At 42.2% G+C, this 19,664-nt stretch overlaps 1 protein-coding gene across 2 annotated transcripts; it reads right to left on the minus strand.

Moving 5' to 3' along the window:
* Positions 1 to 3,088: 3,088 nt before the first annotated feature.
* LOC103718211 (ninja-family protein AFP3-like) lies at positions 3,089 to 6,981 on the minus strand. 2 transcript variants are annotated; one of them, XM_008806920.6, is made up of 2 exons: positions 5,940 to 6,981; positions 3,089 to 3,730 (listed from the first exon to the last, which is right to left on the minus strand). In XM_008806920.6, exons 1-2 carry the CDS (start codon positions 6,601 to 6,603, stop codon positions 3,309 to 3,311), a joined length of 1,086 nt encoding a protein of 361 aa, XP_008805142.4. In that variant the 5' UTR covers positions 6,604 to 6,981; the 3' UTR covers positions 3,089 to 3,308. The 2 variants fall into 2 exon arrangements, with proteins under 2 accessions (XP_008805142.4, XP_088577718.2); XM_088721592.2 differs by having other exon boundaries at positions 3,089 to 3,709; positions 5,940 to 6,974.
* Between the last annotated feature and the right edge of the window lie 12,683 nt (positions 6,982 to 19,664).

Consider the following 19,664-nt stretch of genomic DNA (forward strand, 5'->3'; position numbering starts at 1 on the left):
TATTCGACCTCGTGGAATCGCCTTTTCCTTAAGAGATGAGGGCTTTTCCGGATAAACCGACCTCGACAAAAGCCGACCAAAAGAAGCTACAAGAAAGGTTGAATCTTGGGGCGATGACTAGAACTCGGACAAAAGGCCAACAATAAAGACAAAACTGAAGCCAGGTACTTTGGTAATTCTTTGTTTTCATTAATGCTTCTAATCTTTACACTAATCTCAGTAGAGGTCGAACAAAAGATGAGTACATTGAGCTCAATTCACCTGAGCGAGAAGAAAAACAAGTAAAAAACATATATAGTGAGGCTGGACTTCACACCTCATCCTCATCGTCGTTGTCTTCGCCGTCATCGTCAGTGTCGCCGTCGACGTCACCCTCTTCGCCTCTGCCGCCGGCGTCACCGCCTTCGCCATCCCATCCTTCTCCATCATCATCATCGTCATCGTCATAATGGTTGGAGAAGTCCAGCCCTAGAAAGAGCTGCTAAGCTCGAGCCCGACATGCTTTGAAGCTCTTCCCAAAGACATCAGTCGCGTTCAAAAGGGCCTTCTCTTGTAACTCCTTCGAGGTGCGGTACTTCTTCACCACCTCCACGATCACTACCTCAACCCGGATGGCCTACTTCCTAGCCTCAGTGGCCTGCTCCTCGGCCTCAGTAGCCTTTCACTCGGCTTCGACCAGTGCGCAGAAGCTTCACGACCTTCTGCTCGGCGGCCTTGTAGGCCCCCCTGATTGAGGACAATTGCCTCTCCCTAATCACGACCTAGGTCCGCACGGCTGAAGCTTGGGCTTCTATCGACTTGACCCAGTCTTCAGCTATCTTCGCCCTTTCTTTGGCTTCCCGAGCCCGCCCCTCGGCAGCCTCCTCCACCGCCTTGGCTGGATGGGTGTGCTCCTTGGCAGCCTCCGCCCTCACTCTGTATTCCATGATGCTCCTTGAGAGTATCTTGAACCTATCGTACAAGCAACCAACCTCAAGGGTGTGCTGAAGAGAAGAGGGGGAGTTAGCTACCGAGGAAAATGACTTAATGAAAATTTATGAAACCTACCCGAATGACAGAGGCGAAGGTCGCGTCGAAAAACTCGGTGGGATCGAGGGAGCGTATGATCTCCCTGTCGGCTCGAAGCTATATGGTTTGCACCACCTCCCTGCCAACTCTGAAAGACTCCAGTGCCGAAGGACCCCCCTCTGGAGGAGGCGATATAGACGGTTGAACGACTTCTACCTTGGGGTCGAGTTCTACAATCTCCCCCCGAGGTACGGGCACGCCGTGGAAAACTCCATGAATCAAGGTTTCAGCATCGACCTTGATGGTGGTCTCAACGGTGCAAGAAAAGACAAGGAGGATTCCCCACTCGACTTTTTCCTCTTAGAGGCCTCACCCTTGACGGCTACGGTCGATCTCTTCTTCATCTTTCTCTTCTCGAGAATCAACACGAGATCGGTTTTCATGGTGGCGAGAACTGCAAAACGAAGAACAAGGCGCAGGAGAAGGATGAAGAAGAAAATAAGGCAGCAACAGACAAGACAAGGAAAAGAGTCGAGCAAACAAAGGAGCGAATACCCATAAAAAATGGAGGAGCATAGGGGACGTTGGAGCCGGAGACGAAAGACTTCACCAGAGCACCACTAGCTTGGGCACTCGAGCACTCAGACCAAGGAACAAGCGCAGTGAGGGGTGGAAGCTGAAGGTTGGGGAAGCCCTTATATAGAGGTGCAAATGCTATAGTGATGACGTCTTGGGACAACCCAGATATGGCGACGCTTCGAGAAGACGAATCAGCGCATTTATTTCCCACGATGAAAGTCTCACCCTCGATCGAAGTGGCGACTTAACTTCCATCACCCGAACTGGGAGGCAATTCAGCCTCAAAAATGGGGTCCATGTGTAGGAGAAAATGTTGGACACCTTGACCTTGGGCCAGACCTCCTCCCTGACCCCGGACATAAGTCGTGGAGGACAACCTCAGCCCCAATCGAGCAACCGACCAACCGAAGTGAGTGACCTCGGCCCTGGCTGAGTTGATTAGCCGAGAAACAACTAGCTGAAAAGAACAATCAGCATGTGTCAACAAGGACTGACAGTCATAACCACCGATAGCTCTGGTGGCCTGCAATCGCGGCAATACTATGGCCTACGCCCCACTAGCACTGCCCGCCGCCCATGCGAACTGGCACCCATGCCTCGGCCGTACTACCGGCCATTATCTAACCATCATTACACGTTACGTAATGCTAGGTAACAACAAAATGGGCTCTCCTATATAAAGGGGCAGCTCGAGGGACATCAGGTATGCATGCAACATTACTCATTGAGCCTACGCTCTACTAAAATTATCTTTTTTCTAGACTATTACTTCTCGATTCTAAGTTAGGCATCGAAGGATCCTCCGTCGGAAACTGTCTAGCAAGTAGACTTTTTGCAGGGCCTACACTGAGGAAATTCATCCCTCGCACCTCAATCAACCTGCTCAGCTCGTCTCCAACCAACCTCTGGATTGTCCGAGCTACACTCTAACCTTAAGGTTATCCGAGTTACGCTCTGACCTCAGTCTATTTCAGCAGCAGCAATACGACACATGCATGAATTACATGGGATAGCATTCTTTACACTTTCTGAACATTATTTTTTTTTATTAGCGGTACAAATAGGAGACCCCTTGATCGAGTTTGCCGACTGAGAGCCATCCTGATGTGCTGTGTGGATCTTAAAGTGACCGGCTTAACGTAGGTCATACGTTCACTTGGCTAATTAAAAAATAAAATTAGAAACGTGAAGTTACTTGCATGTATACTTGTATCATCTCGAGAGCTAAAGCCTTTGCCCATTTCCTTGCTCCCAGCCCACCTGAAACTTAGCCCAACTTTGCAGCGTCACCCAAGCCTACTCCAACGTAGCTATTTCCCATTTTCCCCCTCTTCTTCAGTGGAAACAGCACAGAAGCGTAATTTTTTTTTTTAAAAAAAAGGCCTCATAAACGTTGTACTCGTAGCATTTGCTCGAATCAAATACATGGAGAAAACTATCATGAATAGAAGAACGCAAATCTGCAAGCCAATCAAAAGGAACGAGGGAAAGAATATGAACATGTGAAAATTTTCTGCTTGCATATTATCAAAACAACAGACACCATGCAGTCCAGAAAGAAAATGAAACTAAAGCTCAGCATACTCAGAAAAAAAAAAAACAGTAAAACTTCCTTTTCTCATTCTCTAAGTTCCACTCTTGGGGACTTCTCTTTATAGACCCCAAATGGTTGGAACAGTGGTTTTTCTGACAAGGTCCTGGGTAACTAAGGGTGACCACCATTACAAGAAGGCTGATGGGCTTGGGTTGACAACAATGTGCCTGAGGGGGTGAGCTACATCCCCACCTCCGGCGTGCCGAACAAACTCTGCGGGCGTAAGGAAGCTGCCATGGCACACGCACACAATCCTCAGCTCCTCCCCCTTCTTGTATCTGTAGAGGAAACCTTCAATCCTCCTCCCATTTGGACCATCCCCCGTCGTGGACACGCATGGCATCTCTTGCATCATGTTCCTCTCCATCTCTCTCGGCACCCCGTTCGGTCTCGCTGAAGTCTTCGTCGAGGATTCTTCTTCCTCCCTAGCAGAGAGAGCAGGCTTCCCAACCATCATTGTCGCAGGGCTGGTTGCTGCTTTATGATTGGTATTCTCAGGAAATGACATGGTGGTCGAGGGGCTCCTGACTGTAGCACAACCATTTGACCCTAAGAAATTAAACCAAGAATTAAAACTATATAACAAGGGAGTTACAAATGCTTGGCGCTAAGGTGATAAGATTAAAAAGGAACAGTTAAAAAAGGTAACTATAATAGTTTGTAACAGATCTGATCCTGTAGCACTGGTTTCTATCTCTATCTCTCTTTAGATAAGTCTGGTGGATAAGCTCTTGTAACTAAGTTGTTCCGTTGGAAACAACTCTGAACTTATCTCCTCGTTTTACCAGTTCATCAGAACCATATATGTACCTATACAGCATGCTGTTTTGAGTGGGTTAATAAACTATTCTCTTCATTCTCTTTACAGTTCAGCTTCATCACCTAAAAAAAAAAAAAAAAAGATATCTGGAGTTCAGCACAATTGTTATGGATTTCCATTCAACAGAATCAGAAATATAGACAGATCATTCAATTGTCTCGCTTCTACAAATGCCCTGATTACATGAGATGAACAACTTATGGACATCATGAATGTGCTCATTTTATAAGCTCATGTTGCTGATATTGGGAGGAAAGAACAATCTAAAAGGCCAATCCACAACTCAAATTTTTTTCTCAGACAATCACATGCGTGCTCCCATTATTCTTGACATATCTAAATAGTCGATTTTTGTTATAATTTTGAGGGTTACATCAACAGTGCAACAGGATAAGATAAATGTGATATGGATAAGAGTTTGTTAGTATAAATGAAGCAACAAGCATAAAGTATAATCACAACTTCATGCACTGACGAAAAGTTTGCTGCTAGCCTGCCGGTATTGAATACCATGAATGAACCAACGATAAGAAGATGAGATGCTGATAAATATTTTTTGGATGGCAGTGAAAGTGTCAAATATGAAAATGAGATGGAATGACATGTCACGCAATTTGAAGAATCTTATGAGCATAATACTTTCATGAACACACAAAATGGTAGACTCCAAATTTTACAAGAGATATTCAGCAATAACCAAAAGATGAGAGTTGATCTCTTCCAGGAGGTAAAACCCAGATGGTTTGAAGGCAATGATATGATATGCCGGTAAATCACAAACTGGCTCTCAAGGAGTAGGGTCCAAAGGATGTGCAACTCGTAAAAGTAAGGTGGAGAGACTGGTAGTCTAGGTCTTGCATTGGAAAAATTATCAATCAATTTCCAAATTCAGAATTCTGTTTCTACTAAACTTTTTCTCAGCATCAGTATTAAGCTGAAACAGACTACCAAAACCCCCAATGAAACTACTTTGCCTAAGGGGAGACGAATTAAGATTCATTTGCTTTATAATTCAGCTAAATAAGATGAAAATAATTCTCGAAGTCATGTTCGAATTCCGGCTTGTTAAGATTCAGATGCCTATGTGAAAAAAACCTTCACAAAAACAGTCAGATTCTCTACCTTCCATTTTATAGGTGGTACTCTGCAAGAGCCCACATAATTCAAATGAATACCCATCTTAACCTGGAGAATACCTAAAAGATATTTCAACCTTTTGAATCTTTTCTTTCTGATAAGCTTTTATATCTTGACTGAAACAGAGTTGAAGCTAAAGTTCAAGTAGGGCTTATCTGCATAGTGTTGTAAACATCACAAAGGAAGTATCAGAAAAATAAAGCGAAGAAGTTGGAACAAAAAGGCAATATTTCCCTCCGGTAATTTTTCTAACAATCAATAGAAAGAATTAAGAGACACCAAACAACAAAATTCGTATTTAGAAAAAAAAAACTACAAATGATTAAACAAAAAAGAAAACGGAAAAAGCCACATAATGCATTCGTCAATTAACAAGAAAAGTACTGGATGTTCACCAAACAATAAGTATCCAAAAGAACTACTACTCCATCTACCAAACTTAAAAAGAAACTAGGCCACAATCTAGCAACAAGAAAACCAATCAATAGAGACAGAATGGGAGAGAGAGTCAAAAAAAAAAAAAGAAGAAGAAGTACGATAGAAAAAGTAATCAAGACTTCAACCACCCACTCCAAAAGTTTCCTAAAGATTGGGAAAAAAACAAGCAGCCAAGTCTCCAACTCAAATCACCATCAAAACGTAACCCAATCAACATTCAATTCTCATGATGAATTCGCTAAGCAAAGCAAGACCAACAACTTGCGCATAATCTCTATGCATTTAAAAACAAGGGAGAAACAGTGATCGAATATGTTGTCATACTTCAGCAAATATGGGAAGAATACTGAATCAAAACTATACCTTGCACTGAAAGGGTCTTGAAGTCCGGCACGCCGGACGAGCTACTCCCCTGAAATCCAGCGGGACCCTGAGACGCCAGACTGAAACATCCAGAGGCATCTATCGGCCGAGCACCATGCATCAAGCCTCTAACTTTGTTGCTGCCGGGAACAGCAGGGAAGCCACTGAGCTCGGTATGAACTGCCATCGGCAGCACCCTACCATGCCCACCATTCACTCCCTCATTTAAATTCTCATCCCTTTGATCCCTCACCGCTGCCAACTTTGACAAGTTCTTCTTCTCTGATCTCTTCCTCTTGGCCTCCAATCTCTTCAAGCTCTGCAGCTCCTTCCTCTTCCTATGCTCCTCCTCCGTCTCCGTCGGCAGCGAGCACGTCCTCGCGAGGGGAGGAACCATCGGGAGGTCATGCTCCAGCGGAAACATCGACAGCGTAGCGACCGAAGACGACCGAACAAGCTTCCTCTCCTTGCTTTCCACTCCAAAGCAACCGCCCAAAGACAACCCCAGGCTAAGCTCAATCTCTTCCACCTCCTCTCTCGCGGCCACCACTGCTGGCTCATCATGGCCGCGATTCCCTCCAAAACGCTTCAAAAAATCTGTAGGACAGCCCTGCATGCGAGCAGAGAGCTCTTCTATCTCCCCCTCCGTTGCCTTCGCCGCCATTAATACAAATAAGCAACAAAAAAAAAACGATTTTTATCGTACTTTTTCACCGATTCTCCCTTTTGCTCGCAATTTGGATAAGCTTAGACGCTGGATTTTGTTATAAGATGATGGGCATAACACGAAGAAAAACTCGTAGAACCGAGAAGAGAGGAGGCAAAGAATAAAGAATAAGCAAGAGTAAGATCATAGCTTATCCTTTTCAAATCGAAAAAAGGGTATAAGGATCCATTAAAGAAGGCCATGAATCCGATGTCCGAAGGAGATCGAGTTGAAGAGTAGAGAACGGAAGCAAAGAAGCCATTAGAGAGACTGGAACAGAGGTGGTGGGATAAAGAACAAACAGGAGAGACAGGGTTCAGGGAGGAGATTTTGAGTGCCCTGAAAGTTTCGAGAATTTCCAAAATGCTCCTGCACCCAGCCTGCAGCACCCACCGAGTCGCCACGTGTCCGCCGACCAGGGGTCCGGAGGGGCACGTGGCGAGATTTGGTAGTTAGCAGGGACGCCAAACAGACGTCTCCAGGCGGCAGGCGTGACCTCGGCTGACCTCGGGGAATAGGTGGTGTATCTTTCGCGCGAAAGCCAATTCACCGTTGGATTGCTTCGAGAGCTGTGCGCTCCAACGATCGACGTCGCGAAATATGCAAGCCAAACACCTCCTCGGGACACGTACTGCGCCCCAGGCCTCGCTCAACGTGTTGACACGTGCCGGTCGGCTTTTCTCTCACCCTCTCTCTTAGCTGTTCCCCAGAGCTCCTGGCCGGTACAGCACCGGATCACGACACGTGTCGGATAGCCTCGATTACTCCGGCCTGGAGGAAATTTAAAACGGGGGGCGAGTGGAAACCTCGCTGTCCCGACCACCGCGCCGTCCATCTCTGTTAGATGACGTGTCGGAGATCTACTGGAAAAAACATCGGCGGACGTATAGTCCGAGCCCGGCCGTAGACATACGATTCCTTGACACGTACCAACTGACAGGAAACCAGGGCCCGCAAACTTGGTCCGCATCGAATGCCACGTGGCCGTAATGGGACCTGGGGGGCCAGGGACGGCCGGCGAGAAAGGTGGCGTCAGCGAAGGGAGGGGACACGAAGATCTTTTCAGGGATTGCTTATGGCGGACACGTCTGCGGTTGACGAGAGGGAATCTAGATGCCGCGACTGAACCACCACGTGTCTCTAAGGGAATCCTCCTCCTCTTATCTCTATTTTTATTTTATTTTATTTTGTATACGACCATAGAGCTACCCTTGTTTGGAACGCCGTTAGCAATACAGCTTTTAGAAGTAGAATTGTTTAAAATATAATTTTTTAAAATAGAGCTTTTAGAAAAAGCTATTTGCTGTTTAGTAACTATATTTTTATAGTGTTATACTACTTTAACATATTTTTGGTAAACAAACTGAAAAAATATTTTTATATAATAAAATTATTATAAACAACATTGCATACTATTATCCAATAGAATATAATAAAATATAATATATATTAATACATAAATATATTATATAGTATAATATTACTATAATCTAATATAATATTATTATAATATAGTAATATAACATTATATACTATAATATAATAATTTAATATAAGATTAAATTATTTAATATAATATATCAATGTATTATGATATAATTTAATATAATATTATATTTATAGTATAATACAATAATAAAGATACAAAATATTATAATTATTTGCATATATTAATTTTTCATAATATAACATAATATTAAATTATTTAACATAACTTATTAATGTATTATAATATAAGGTAATATAATATTATATTTATAGTATAATACAATAGTAGGAAACAAGAACTTTTTTTTTTGTACGGAAGGGAATCTGATCCACAGATAGAGTTCTTTGTTAGGGCTTTAGCATATTTTTAGATTAATAAAGCAACAAAGTATATAATTGTTATATTTTATTATGGGTACTATAGTTAAAAAAATAGCTTTCCAACAAAGCTTAAAACAGCTAAAACAGTTTTCCGAAATTTTTACTAAAAATCATTTTTCATCCAAAAGTAGTTTTAGATGGACAGAAAGTGCATTCTGCTCCTTCAAAATTTTTCCAAATGGAGCCTTGAAAGGCATCATATACTTTAATGGCGACAGAATGCTCTAGGAATAGGCCGTGGAATTAATTGGGATCTTCGGAATTTGATTTGGAGATGCATCGATCTGTAGAGTTTCTATTTATTAGCAAGCAGCACGAACTGGGCGACCACTACTTGAACGCTCCATTATTGAGCGGGTGTCATATCTTAAATGGAAATGGTGATGGCGATGGACGTAGCTCAATAATGGAGCACTGAATTGACCTAAGATTGGATGATTGGGAACTGAGAAACGGGTCTAGAATGCGTGAACACGTGGTGGCACAGCAATTTAAGCATCCATCACGGAATCTGCGTCTTTTATGGCTTCGCAGTTTCATTAAGTTTCCACCACCGCAAAAATGGGATCTAGAGGTACTTCTTGGAGGCACACGCCTTGCCCGTTCCCCTTGTCTGATAATGAATACGCAAAATAGCGCACCAAATAGTTTTCTGGGCTTTAATTGAGAATAGCAACATCAAAAACTACTCTAAAATCTGATGGTTAACCTAACCATCTTGGCTTATAGAAGAATTAACCATTTGTAGCATATTAAGCTTCGAATCGGTGAACAAACTAACTAGTCATGAATTGATACATGCATGGAGTCCATCATCAATGACTCGGTGGTGCATCCCTTTGCTATTTTAAATCATTGACCAGGAAGCTAGATAACAATTCGAGTTTGAGGATCCATACTGGTGTGTATTTAGTCCTACATCGATTATTCGCTGGGCAGATCTTGGGTGATTATATAGTATTAAAGAACCCAAATAATAACCTTTCCTTTCGGCTAGTCATTCTGGATGAGGTCCTGAATTGTTACATCAAGTGACTCAAAACTCAAGTTTATTTTTCTACAAATGTAAATATATAAAATTATAGGGCTGGATGAGAATCTCAAAGCATTGTACTAGCAACTGATGATGAGTTCATGTGATCTATGTATCATCAATAGTCAAGCAAATCACAAAGGTCTAAATTGCAAATTGATGGGGAGCATACATGCTGCACAAGACCATGGTGCATCTAGAATTATATATAAGTGTAAGCATCTAGAGTCTGGCATCTACTACATATTTTACCACAATTTGGATATACAACATAAAAAACGTCATCGCATCCATAAAATCTATATTGAATCTATCTGATTATTGACTAGAAGAGCGATCAACATCCAACAAGGGAGATGAACAGTTACGGAATCAAAAGATGGGGACCGATGGATTTGGACAACGAGCTTTCGTTGAGAGTATCTTCCACCACAACACTACCACTGATTGGATTGTGGCCGCCAAAAGAAGGTCAGCCATACAATTGCCATCCATGATTGAGGCAACGAGATCAATTGAGTAGATATCATGGAAAGGCAACCGCTTCCCATCGTTCAGTGAGTTTAAATGGAGAAAAAAGGGTGATAGAATATAGTTCGTGGTGCTGCTCTATCATAACCGGACGTTAGCTTTTCTTGGACTTTGAGGTTTCTCTTGTGAGTTGATAGAACTGAGAGTAAATAACATAACTTTCAAAGTAATGGTTATTGAGTGAAAGTAGAAGATAATAATGAGTGGGAAGGAGTCACCTATGCAAGGAGGATTCTAGAGTCAGACTGCATCATCCTGGAGAGAGACTGGTGACTGAGTGGATTCACGACGCCAGACGACAAGGCGATGGTCATCCCCTACTCAAGGATATCCAGAGCTTGGTGGCTAGCTGCAGATCGTTCCAGGCGACCCATGTGTATCGGGAGGCGAACTCGACAGCAGACTGAGTCGCTTCTTTTACTGCCCACCACTCGGGAGAGGTTTTATGGACAGGAACTGACTTCGCTCCCCTACTCTTATGTACTCTTATTTCTTTAGATCTGATGGTAGAACTCACGCCAGGTTGATGTGAGTTATCGTAGTACCCAAAAAAAAACATTAATAATTTTCCTATACAACAAGTTTATGTGACAGGAAAATCCTAGTGAAATTTCTGTTAAAAAATAAAGAGATGAATAAAAAAAAGTTTCGCAAACTTATACTGCATTTGTTTCAATTATCTAAAAATGAAAGAATAAAAGATAAGACTTTCAATTCAATCCATGAGACCAAGAAACGATTGATGTTTTAGGATGCAAAACTAGGAGCTCAACGTATTTTTTTAGAAAAAAAAAAAAGAAAAAGAGCCAGTCAGTATTCACTAGGGAATAAAATGGATTACAATTATAATAATGCTTTGGTTAGGTGCAGATGGTAGGACTAGGACTTTAAATATCAATTTTCAGCTAATGATGCAAATCATGAGGTTAAATTAATTACACTACAATATCACTATATCAGTACCAGCACCAAACCCGATCAAATCTGTGGACGTAATCATGATATCAACTGGTGGTGCAAACTAGAATATAAGCATGACCTTGTACGCTGGCGAACATCACGATGCAGCAATCATGAAGGGACACAGAGACGGAACAAATCCGCCACCTTTTCGTAAAGAGAGGGAAGACCAAGTTGAGTGGGATAAAGAGATGAGAAAGGAGAGAGGAGAAAGGGAAGGGTGGGGAGAAGGCTCGCCTGTTTCCACTTTTCAGGCCCACCAATGCCACAAGGACGCTTGTCACGCAAGGACTACGAGTTCATGGAGGCAGATGTGAAAGCCAGCACGCAAGATAAGAGAGGGAATAAAAGCTTGGAGACACGTACATGGTAAGAACCGAAGAAGCCCAGTTTTTCCGAATATAAAAGGTACCAAGACGGAGTACTTTACAATGAGTCTACTGCAGAAATATTCTAAGGATTTTCCAAACTCAGAAACTTCAGCATTACCATAGTTCTACATTGAGGAAGCATAAGAAGAAAATAAACATAGAAGATCGAGCAGGTTGATTGGATACTGTGCTGCATTTACAACTACTACAAGCATTATTGAACTCCATCATCTCTCTGATAGCCATTTCAGGAGTCCTAGATACATGAGCAAGTCATATTACATAGGCGGTCTAGACTACAATCCTCAAAGAAAAGGCACTAATATAACAATGTGTTGCAGCTGAATACTTCCATGTGACGCCTAAAAGAGAATCCAATTATATAGGTAGCTGCTTTAGATTCAACTCAACACAATCCAAATTCCAAAATCTAAAGTATTAGGAGAAATTGTTGAACACCTAACTGAAAAGCCAACCAGCCGAAGTGAGCGACCTCAATCTCAGTCGAGAAGCCATCAGCCAAGGAGAACAATCAACTCGTGTCGATAAGGACTAACAGTTCTAACAAACAACAGTTCTGACGGCCCGCAGTCACAGCAGCACCACAGCCTACACCCCACCGATGTGCTCGCCGCCCACGCGAACTGGCACCCATGCCTCGGTTGTACTACTGGTCGCTACCTGACCATCATTGTATGCCACGTCATACCAGGTAATGACAAAATGAGTTTCTCCAAAATAAACGGGCACCCTGAGGGGCCTCAGGTATGCATACAATATTACTCATAAAGCCTACACTCTGCTGAAATTCTCTTTCTTTTATGCTATTGCCTTTCGATTCTAACTTTGGTATCGAAGGGTCCCCTACCGAAAATTCTCAGACAAGCAAACTTTTTGCAGGCCACACAGGGAGGAGATCCACTCCCCCGCACCTCAATCAGCCTGCTTAGCTCGTCTCCAGTCAACCTTAGATTCGTCCGAGCTGCGCTCCAACTTTAGCCTAGTTTTAGCGGCAACAAATTAGCGCTAGAGAAAGGGCCCTTTGATCATCATCGGACAATCTTGGCAGCCAATTCAAATCTCTCTGAGGTGCCCTTCCCATGGCATCAAATTCCCATGGGCTGCTCGAAGTGGACGAAGAAAAACCTCTCTTTCCATAGATGGAAGAGAGAGTATCTCAGAGCAGTTAGCGGCCCTTTCGAGGAGAGAAATACCACCAGTTGTTGTCCTGAGGATGTTTCTTCAAGGTGAAGCACCCTCGAAAAAGGGACACCGAGGCTCGGATGTTCCGAAAAAAATAAAGAGAAAGGAAACCGACCAAGTCCCGCCGGGAGTTCGGCACTAGTTGGGTCGGGACGAGGTGGTAACACTCCAATTGCACAAATAAGGGGTGGAGAGAAAGTTTCAGCCCGGTCCATAGAGTCTCCTCATACAAGCCGAGCCAAGAAGGGCGCAGGTTGGTTACTCGGTCACCAGGACCAGCAAGCTCAACGGTGAACTCGGAGGTACAAAATGCTAAGCTCGAATGAGGTCCATTTCTGCCTGAGTGAGGATGGATGCCTCGTAATCCGAGCCCGACCATACCTCGAACCCAGCCTTGCCTAGAGGCGATGACTGCCGACCTCAAGAAGAGTGGTCAAACGGCCGACTCTCCTTCGAGGCACTAACCTCAGCCTCGCTCATGGTGGCAAAAAGAAGATGAAAAGAAAGACTGAAGAAAAAGTCAGACGAGACATAGAAGATAGAAGAAGGCCAAAGAGGAGGGCCGAGCAGCCAATGGAGCAAATACCCACTAGAAATGGAGGAGTGCGGGGGGCATTGGAGCCAGAGATAAAGGATTTCACCGGGGCACCACCTGGGAGCCTGAATGCTTGAGCACTTGGATGGAGCAACAAATGAAGCAAAGAGTATAACTTGAAAAGATGAAAAGAAAGACTGAAGAAAAAGTCAAGGACGAGACGAAGATAGAAGAAGGCAGAGGAGGAGGGCGGAGCAACCAAAGGAGCGAACACCCACCAGAAATGGAAGAGCACAAGGGGCATCGGAGCCAAGGACAAAGGATTTCGCTGGAGCACCACTGGGGTGTTAGAAGTATGCCCTAGAAGCCAATTTGGCAGACGCATTGTAATTATTCTGGGGCATAAAATTTGTACTTGATCTTTTTATTAATTAATAAAATTGAGTATTTTGTTCATTCATATTATTATGTGTCCATGAATCGTCCTAAAAATTAATTAGATAATTACACATATTCTCAAGAGTTCAAAATTTAAGACATATATCATTAGGTAATTAATTCCTGAACTACTTCTGATCGATGGATCATCACGAAGGACGGTGATCGATCCGATAAGATTAGTGCACAAATCACTTTTTTTGATGGATGAGTCTTGAGTCCACAGTGTGGAGACACTGGAGTGATTGTGCAAGTGCTTATTAGAGAATAAGGGTACTGAGCGTGACCAAAGCAAAAAGTCACTTGGATGTCTATCCACTCGTCGGTGACTAACTTGATGCTACAGTTATATGACTAGTACTTAGACTTGCGATGCCTCAACTAATCACAGTAAGGTTGCCGTAGTTTAATGAGCACATAAACATGGGCCCTAAAGGTCCTTGTAATGCAAATTGACTGCAGTAGATTTGTTGTTGGATTAGGATTGCATCTAGATGAGATGTATCGACTTTGATAGATTAGGAGTGATCCTATGTGATTTATGAGACTAAGTTTGAAAGACCTTGGCCCAGCATTTTGGAAAGAAGTTTTTCAATCTCAAACTTGAGTCAAATAAATTTGACATATGACAGACGATAAAATTTGACGAGTTATCCATAACCTCCGTCTTGTCGGAATCTATGATAGAGGAACTGTATCATAATTAACTGCACTTAGAGGTTCATCCATTCCGTTCTGCTGGGTTGCCACTATATGCTGCTAGGTGTCACTAGTGGATTGTAAGACTCGAAGACATTCACTTGATGATCAGTGAACCCTGAAGAGAAGGGTTGAAATTGTTTCAACCCATTAAAAGGAGTTTCAATGATATTATGATGGAGATCACAATATATCTCACTATCAGACATAATAGAACCTATGAGATCACACATATAAGAGGTTTTGATTGTTCCGACGATTGGATTGCGATTTAGAATCGCAATAGATCATGATTGTCAATTTGATTGATAATTGGTTTAACCCACTAAGAGTTAGTGAGTTAAAGAAGGAAGATTTGCAATTGGATTATAATGTGATTAATTCAATTGGACTAAATCAATTAGGCTTAACCTTATTGGATAAGGATGAAAAGTCCTAATTAATTAGAACTCCTTATTAGATAGAGAACTTAGTCCAATTTGGATTCTAATTGGATTAGGATTCACATGAGTCAAATTGGAGGACACAATAGGTCCTAATTGGATTAGGATTCAATTAAGAAAGGAGGGACCACATATTTCCTAATTAGATTAGGAAATCAAGGCATGAAAGGAAGGGAGCATCCCTCCCTTCAAAGGATGAAACAAAAAGGGAAACAAGGGAGGGGCGTCCGCCCCTCCTCTTTGTCACACGCCAAGAGAAAGCAGGGGGTGGGTGGATGCCCTTCCTCTTTGTCAGGTCCGCCCCTCCTTTCCTCCTTTGTTTCATCACACCAAGAGGAGGGGTGTCAGCCCCTCCTCCTTCCCTTCTTGGCTTTCCACATGGCACAAGGAGAGGCCATGTGGCCTCTTCTTGATTCTCTCCAATTCCTTTTAAGTAAGGGGTTGGGAAGAATTAAATAAGGGGCAGTGCAGAATTTGGAGGGGTGAAACAAGAAAAGATTTTGTAGAAATTTTTTTCTTATTTTGTCGAGGCATGAGATGCCTATAAAAGGAGGGTGGCATGAGGGCTGAAAACAATTGAAGTCCATTCATTTCGGCCACCCCTTCTCTCTTCCTCCTCTCCTTCAGCCACAAGAAAGCCATCTTCTTCTTCCTCCTTCATCTAAGAAAAAGAAGAAAGGTGTTCTTCTTCTTTTTCCTTCTTCCTCCTCTTGGAAGCCATCAAGAGTTGATTGCTCAGAGGAGTTCCAACCTTCAAAGAGAGGATCTCTGCAAGGAAACTAGCACCTCGGTGAGATCAAGGTGCTTGGAGCGATCTACCTCGTGTGGATACCTGTAAAGGCCGGATGATTATGCGGCTTCAAGCGAACCGAATCCGTCGATCATCAGATAGCGGTGAAAATCTACCCGCTCAAAGGTAAAGATAGGATCTTTACTTAGATTAATTGTAGATCTGAAATTAATCAAGTTATTAATTTTAATCTTCCCTTAAGATTTTATAATTTTTTGAGTTAGAGAACTCATAATTTTTTTTAAAATCTACGTTCCCTAGGACGTTTATGAAATAAACGACCCCGTGCATATGTTTCCGCTACGATCATCACAACGCGTGTGGGGGTAACCCGACACTGGGAGCCCAGATGCTTGAGCACTCGGACGATGCAACAAATAAAGCAAGGAGTATAGACTGAGAAGAGAGGACGCCCTTATATAGAGGTGCGGATAACCCTAATCAAAGTGTCGATTCAGCTCCTCCGGCAGATCACACCATCTGTCAGCTTGGGGTATGGCACAGGCGATCTATCGGATCGCTACTTTAATGATGCCTCTGGAGACTCGGCGATGATAACACCTTGGAAGAACCCAGATACGGCAACACCTCAAAAAGATAGATCAACGCATTTATTGCCCATGACGAAAGCCTTGCCCTCGATTGAAGCGGCCACTTGACTTTCATCGCCCGAACCAAAAGGCAGTTCAGCCTCGAAAAATGAGGGGCAAGTGCTGGGAGAAATGTTGGACACCTGCCAGACTTACTATCTTGACCCTGAACATAAATCGAGGAGAATGACCTTATCCCTAGCTAAAGCAGCCGACCAACCAAAGTAGACAACTTTGATCCCAACCGAGAAGCCATCAACCAAAGAGAACAATTAACACGCGTCGACAAGGACTGACAGTCCTAACAATCGACAACTCTAGCAACCTACCGACGCTGCAACCTACCGACGCTGCCCGCCGCTCACGTGGACTGGCACTTATACCTCGATCGTACTACCGACCGTTATCTAATCATTATTGCATGCCACGTCAGGCCAAGTAACAATAAAATGAGTTTTCCTATATAAAGGGTATGCACGCAATATTACTCATAGTGCTTACACTTGGCTGAAATTCTTTTCCTTCCATATTATTGCATCTCGATTCTGACTTAAGCATTGGAGGGTCCTCCGTCGGAAACTTTTTAGCAAGCAAACTTTTTACAAGCCACATACAGAGGAGATCCATCCCTTGCACCTCGGTCAGCCTGCTCAGCTCATCTCTAATCGACCTCAGGGTCGTCTAAGCTACACTCCGACCTCAGTTTAGTTTCAGCAATAACATAAAGGTACTTAAAGGCAGTGCTCACTTCAAACTAGCATTTGAGCCTAGCCACTTCACATACACTCTAGAGAGAAACTTTGAATAAATTTGAAGCCTAACACACGCCATCATAGCGACATGAATATCCATGTAGTCCTATTTCTCTGCTTCTTACTCATGAGTGGTATGAAATTAAAATGTAGCTTAAATTATATCCTAGTCAAGTGCGAACAAAAAGAAAAGGAAATACAGGGAATTATTTATGTCTGAACAATTTATGCAATTGGAGAAAAACCCTAACTTCGGCGATTTGTAAATTTGGTCCCATATCTTCACAGAGAATCTTTCAGAACATGTGGCAATCCGCGTGTAGTCAAACAGATCGCAGGTTAGGTGTTTTTTTTTTTGCTTTGGTAGAATCACAATTAAAGAAGAAGAGCGTATGAAAAATGTCAGACTAAAGCATGTAAAATGTGCATAGAATGCGAAGTTTGCTAAGTGCTCAGTTTGATCCATCTGCAAGTCTGATCCACTTAATATCACATATGGTAGGTTCAAAGAATTCATCCAAAATTCTTCAGGTCGGTGCGTACTCAAATCAAATTCTTTTATTACCATTGTCACACAAACAACAGAAGCCTGGCATAATGCTGATGTAAAAGCTGAACCCAATCATAAAAAATATTATCTTCCCTCTACTTGGAGCTTCCAAAGCTTGAAAACAATAGCTGATAATACTTTTAATTTCACATTTTATAAACCCCCACTTGCAACCAATAAATTCCAAAGTTCTGACAATACCCAATCAATACAAATGGGGCAACCGATAGCTATCCATATCTCCAGATTGATAACTGAGAAAACAGATCCAAGGAGAACTTGATACATGCGCATCTGAACCAGGTCACTTGAGCTCCAAAAAGCCAGAGATCTGGTCCCAGCTAAATTATGTCAACTTCCTATTAACCACGCATGCAAACCCTACCTTTTACCTTTGAAATACACAAGTTGGACTTGCAGAGGTGGGAAAGGATTCAGTACAGATGGACTTTTTAGCCTTATTACTTGCTGATTTGCTATGATCCACCAATATATAGGAGTGGAAATGCTAGGAGGTGTTTCAGTATCAGGTCTCAAAGAAATTTTATGACATGGTTTTAGACTTCTACAGATCTGCAGTGCCAAAAGTGGTTGGGACAGAAATCCTGTTTTTCTGGGGTGATTTGCAGTTTCCCATATTCTACATACTCAAATGTAGCAGAAAGGAAAGACTCTAATATTAAACAATATAGACTCGAACAGAATACGAACAATATACAATAGAAACCTCGATGTCAATTGCCCTAATATCAGGTAGGAAAATAGTTAGCTATTCGAATAACATGATATGAAACCTATGAGTATCCAGTTGGATGGATCAAACTGAGTAATTTTAATTAATCGACCTCTTCGGCTTTTACAGTGCAGAGAAGTCCTACAAATGTCATAAGAAATTCAAGGACATGAAATCGTAATGATCGACTATTTTGAATCAATCTTGCACACCATAATAAAAAAGCTCTTTCATATATCGATTATATCTGGATACAGGGGGTTTGTTTCCTGTTGCCACAATGCCCACTTGGATGAGACGAATGATAGAAATTTTCAAGCTTCCATGGAGGAGCTTTGATGATTGCAGTAGAGATACACTCCTTCAAATGTGCTCTGTCAAGACTTCCGGGGGTGGGTGGGCGGTAGGGGGGACCGACCAACCGCGGTCCAGTTCACAAGTTGTGGCATTTTAAGTTTACATTTGTTCATTTTTTTCGTGCCCACCAAGCACCATGGATGGGCACTTCTTCCAGCTTCTAAGCCGCTCAAGTAAATCCTATCTTTTTTTTTTCTTTTTTTTTTAAGAAAATGGAGGTACGAATACATCTAAAAAGATCAAAAATAACAGTTTCTGGAGCGCTCAAATAAATCCTATCTCAATCGCAAATCTTTATGACTTGAATTACCAGAAAATCATCATTCAGAATGACATCTGCAATCATCACCGAGAAGCTCAGGCTATTAAAATAGACTTGTATGGGCCAGTATTCACCGATCATGCCAAGGAGTAACTTCTTCAAATAAAAACTCTCTTAAGTTCCTTCTCACAACTTCCGGAAGACGCTTACTTTTTGGTAAATCCTGAAGATGCCTTGAAAGAGTTACTTGAAGTTGTCAAAATCCAAATTTATAATTCATTGCTTCTCAAGGGGGGCAACTTCTTCGACATCTTTGCAGTGCAAAAAATATGGTATGATACTCTCTCTTTTTTTCTTTCTTTTTTTTTTTTTTTGGTAAAAGCTGCTACTCATCTCATATAACTCTAAGATGAGTACAATGATATGCAACATTTTAATCCATAAAAATATTGCAGACATAAGTACTGTGTAACTTTAAAAAGTGAAAAAGATGTCTAGCAAACATACCATTGAAGAACCTAAAAATCACCATCAAATGCATTCTACGTTCAGAAGATCGCAAACTAATGGAGGAAGCGATGTACAACCTTGGTTTTGGGTCCACGCAGCAATATTACTTTCGGCATCTTCTGTCACATAAAAAAGCCTACTCTTTTGAGAAGGGGAAAAAAACAAGATGTTCTTATTAAATAAAAAGTTTGCTCAACCATTAAAAAGTTTTCGCCAGCTAGAGAACCTAAAAGTCATCAAATAAGTCTCAAATTTTTGCCATAAAAGAAGAAAAACGAGCTCCTGTAGAGAAATAACAAAAGGACTGACATGACCCCAGATCACGAAAATAAAAGGCAAATATCCAGCAGACTGTCTCAAATTCTACCGTTCTCGGGAGCAGAAAAATTTACT

Source organism: Phoenix dactylifera, chromosome 1 (genome assembly GCF_051530095.1).
Source record: "Phoenix dactylifera cultivar Ajwa chromosome 1, Ajwa_hap1_PhDact_Kaust_v1.1, whole genome shotgun sequence".
Taxonomy (NCBI): Eukaryota; Viridiplantae; Streptophyta; class Magnoliopsida; order Arecales; family Arecaceae; genus Phoenix; species Phoenix dactylifera.

What these genes read in the sequence shown, in the direction of transcription:
- LOC103718211 (XM_008806920.6), bottom strand. Translation starts at nt 6,603, where the DNA reads ATGGCGGCGAAGGCAACGGAGGGGGAGATAGAAGAGCTCTCTGCTCGC. An exon ending in CAAGACCCTTTCAGTGCAAG is followed by an intron (nt 3,731 to 5,939) that starts GTATAGTTTTGA and finishes TTAATTTCTTAG; the next exon opens with GGTCAAATGGTTGTGCTACA.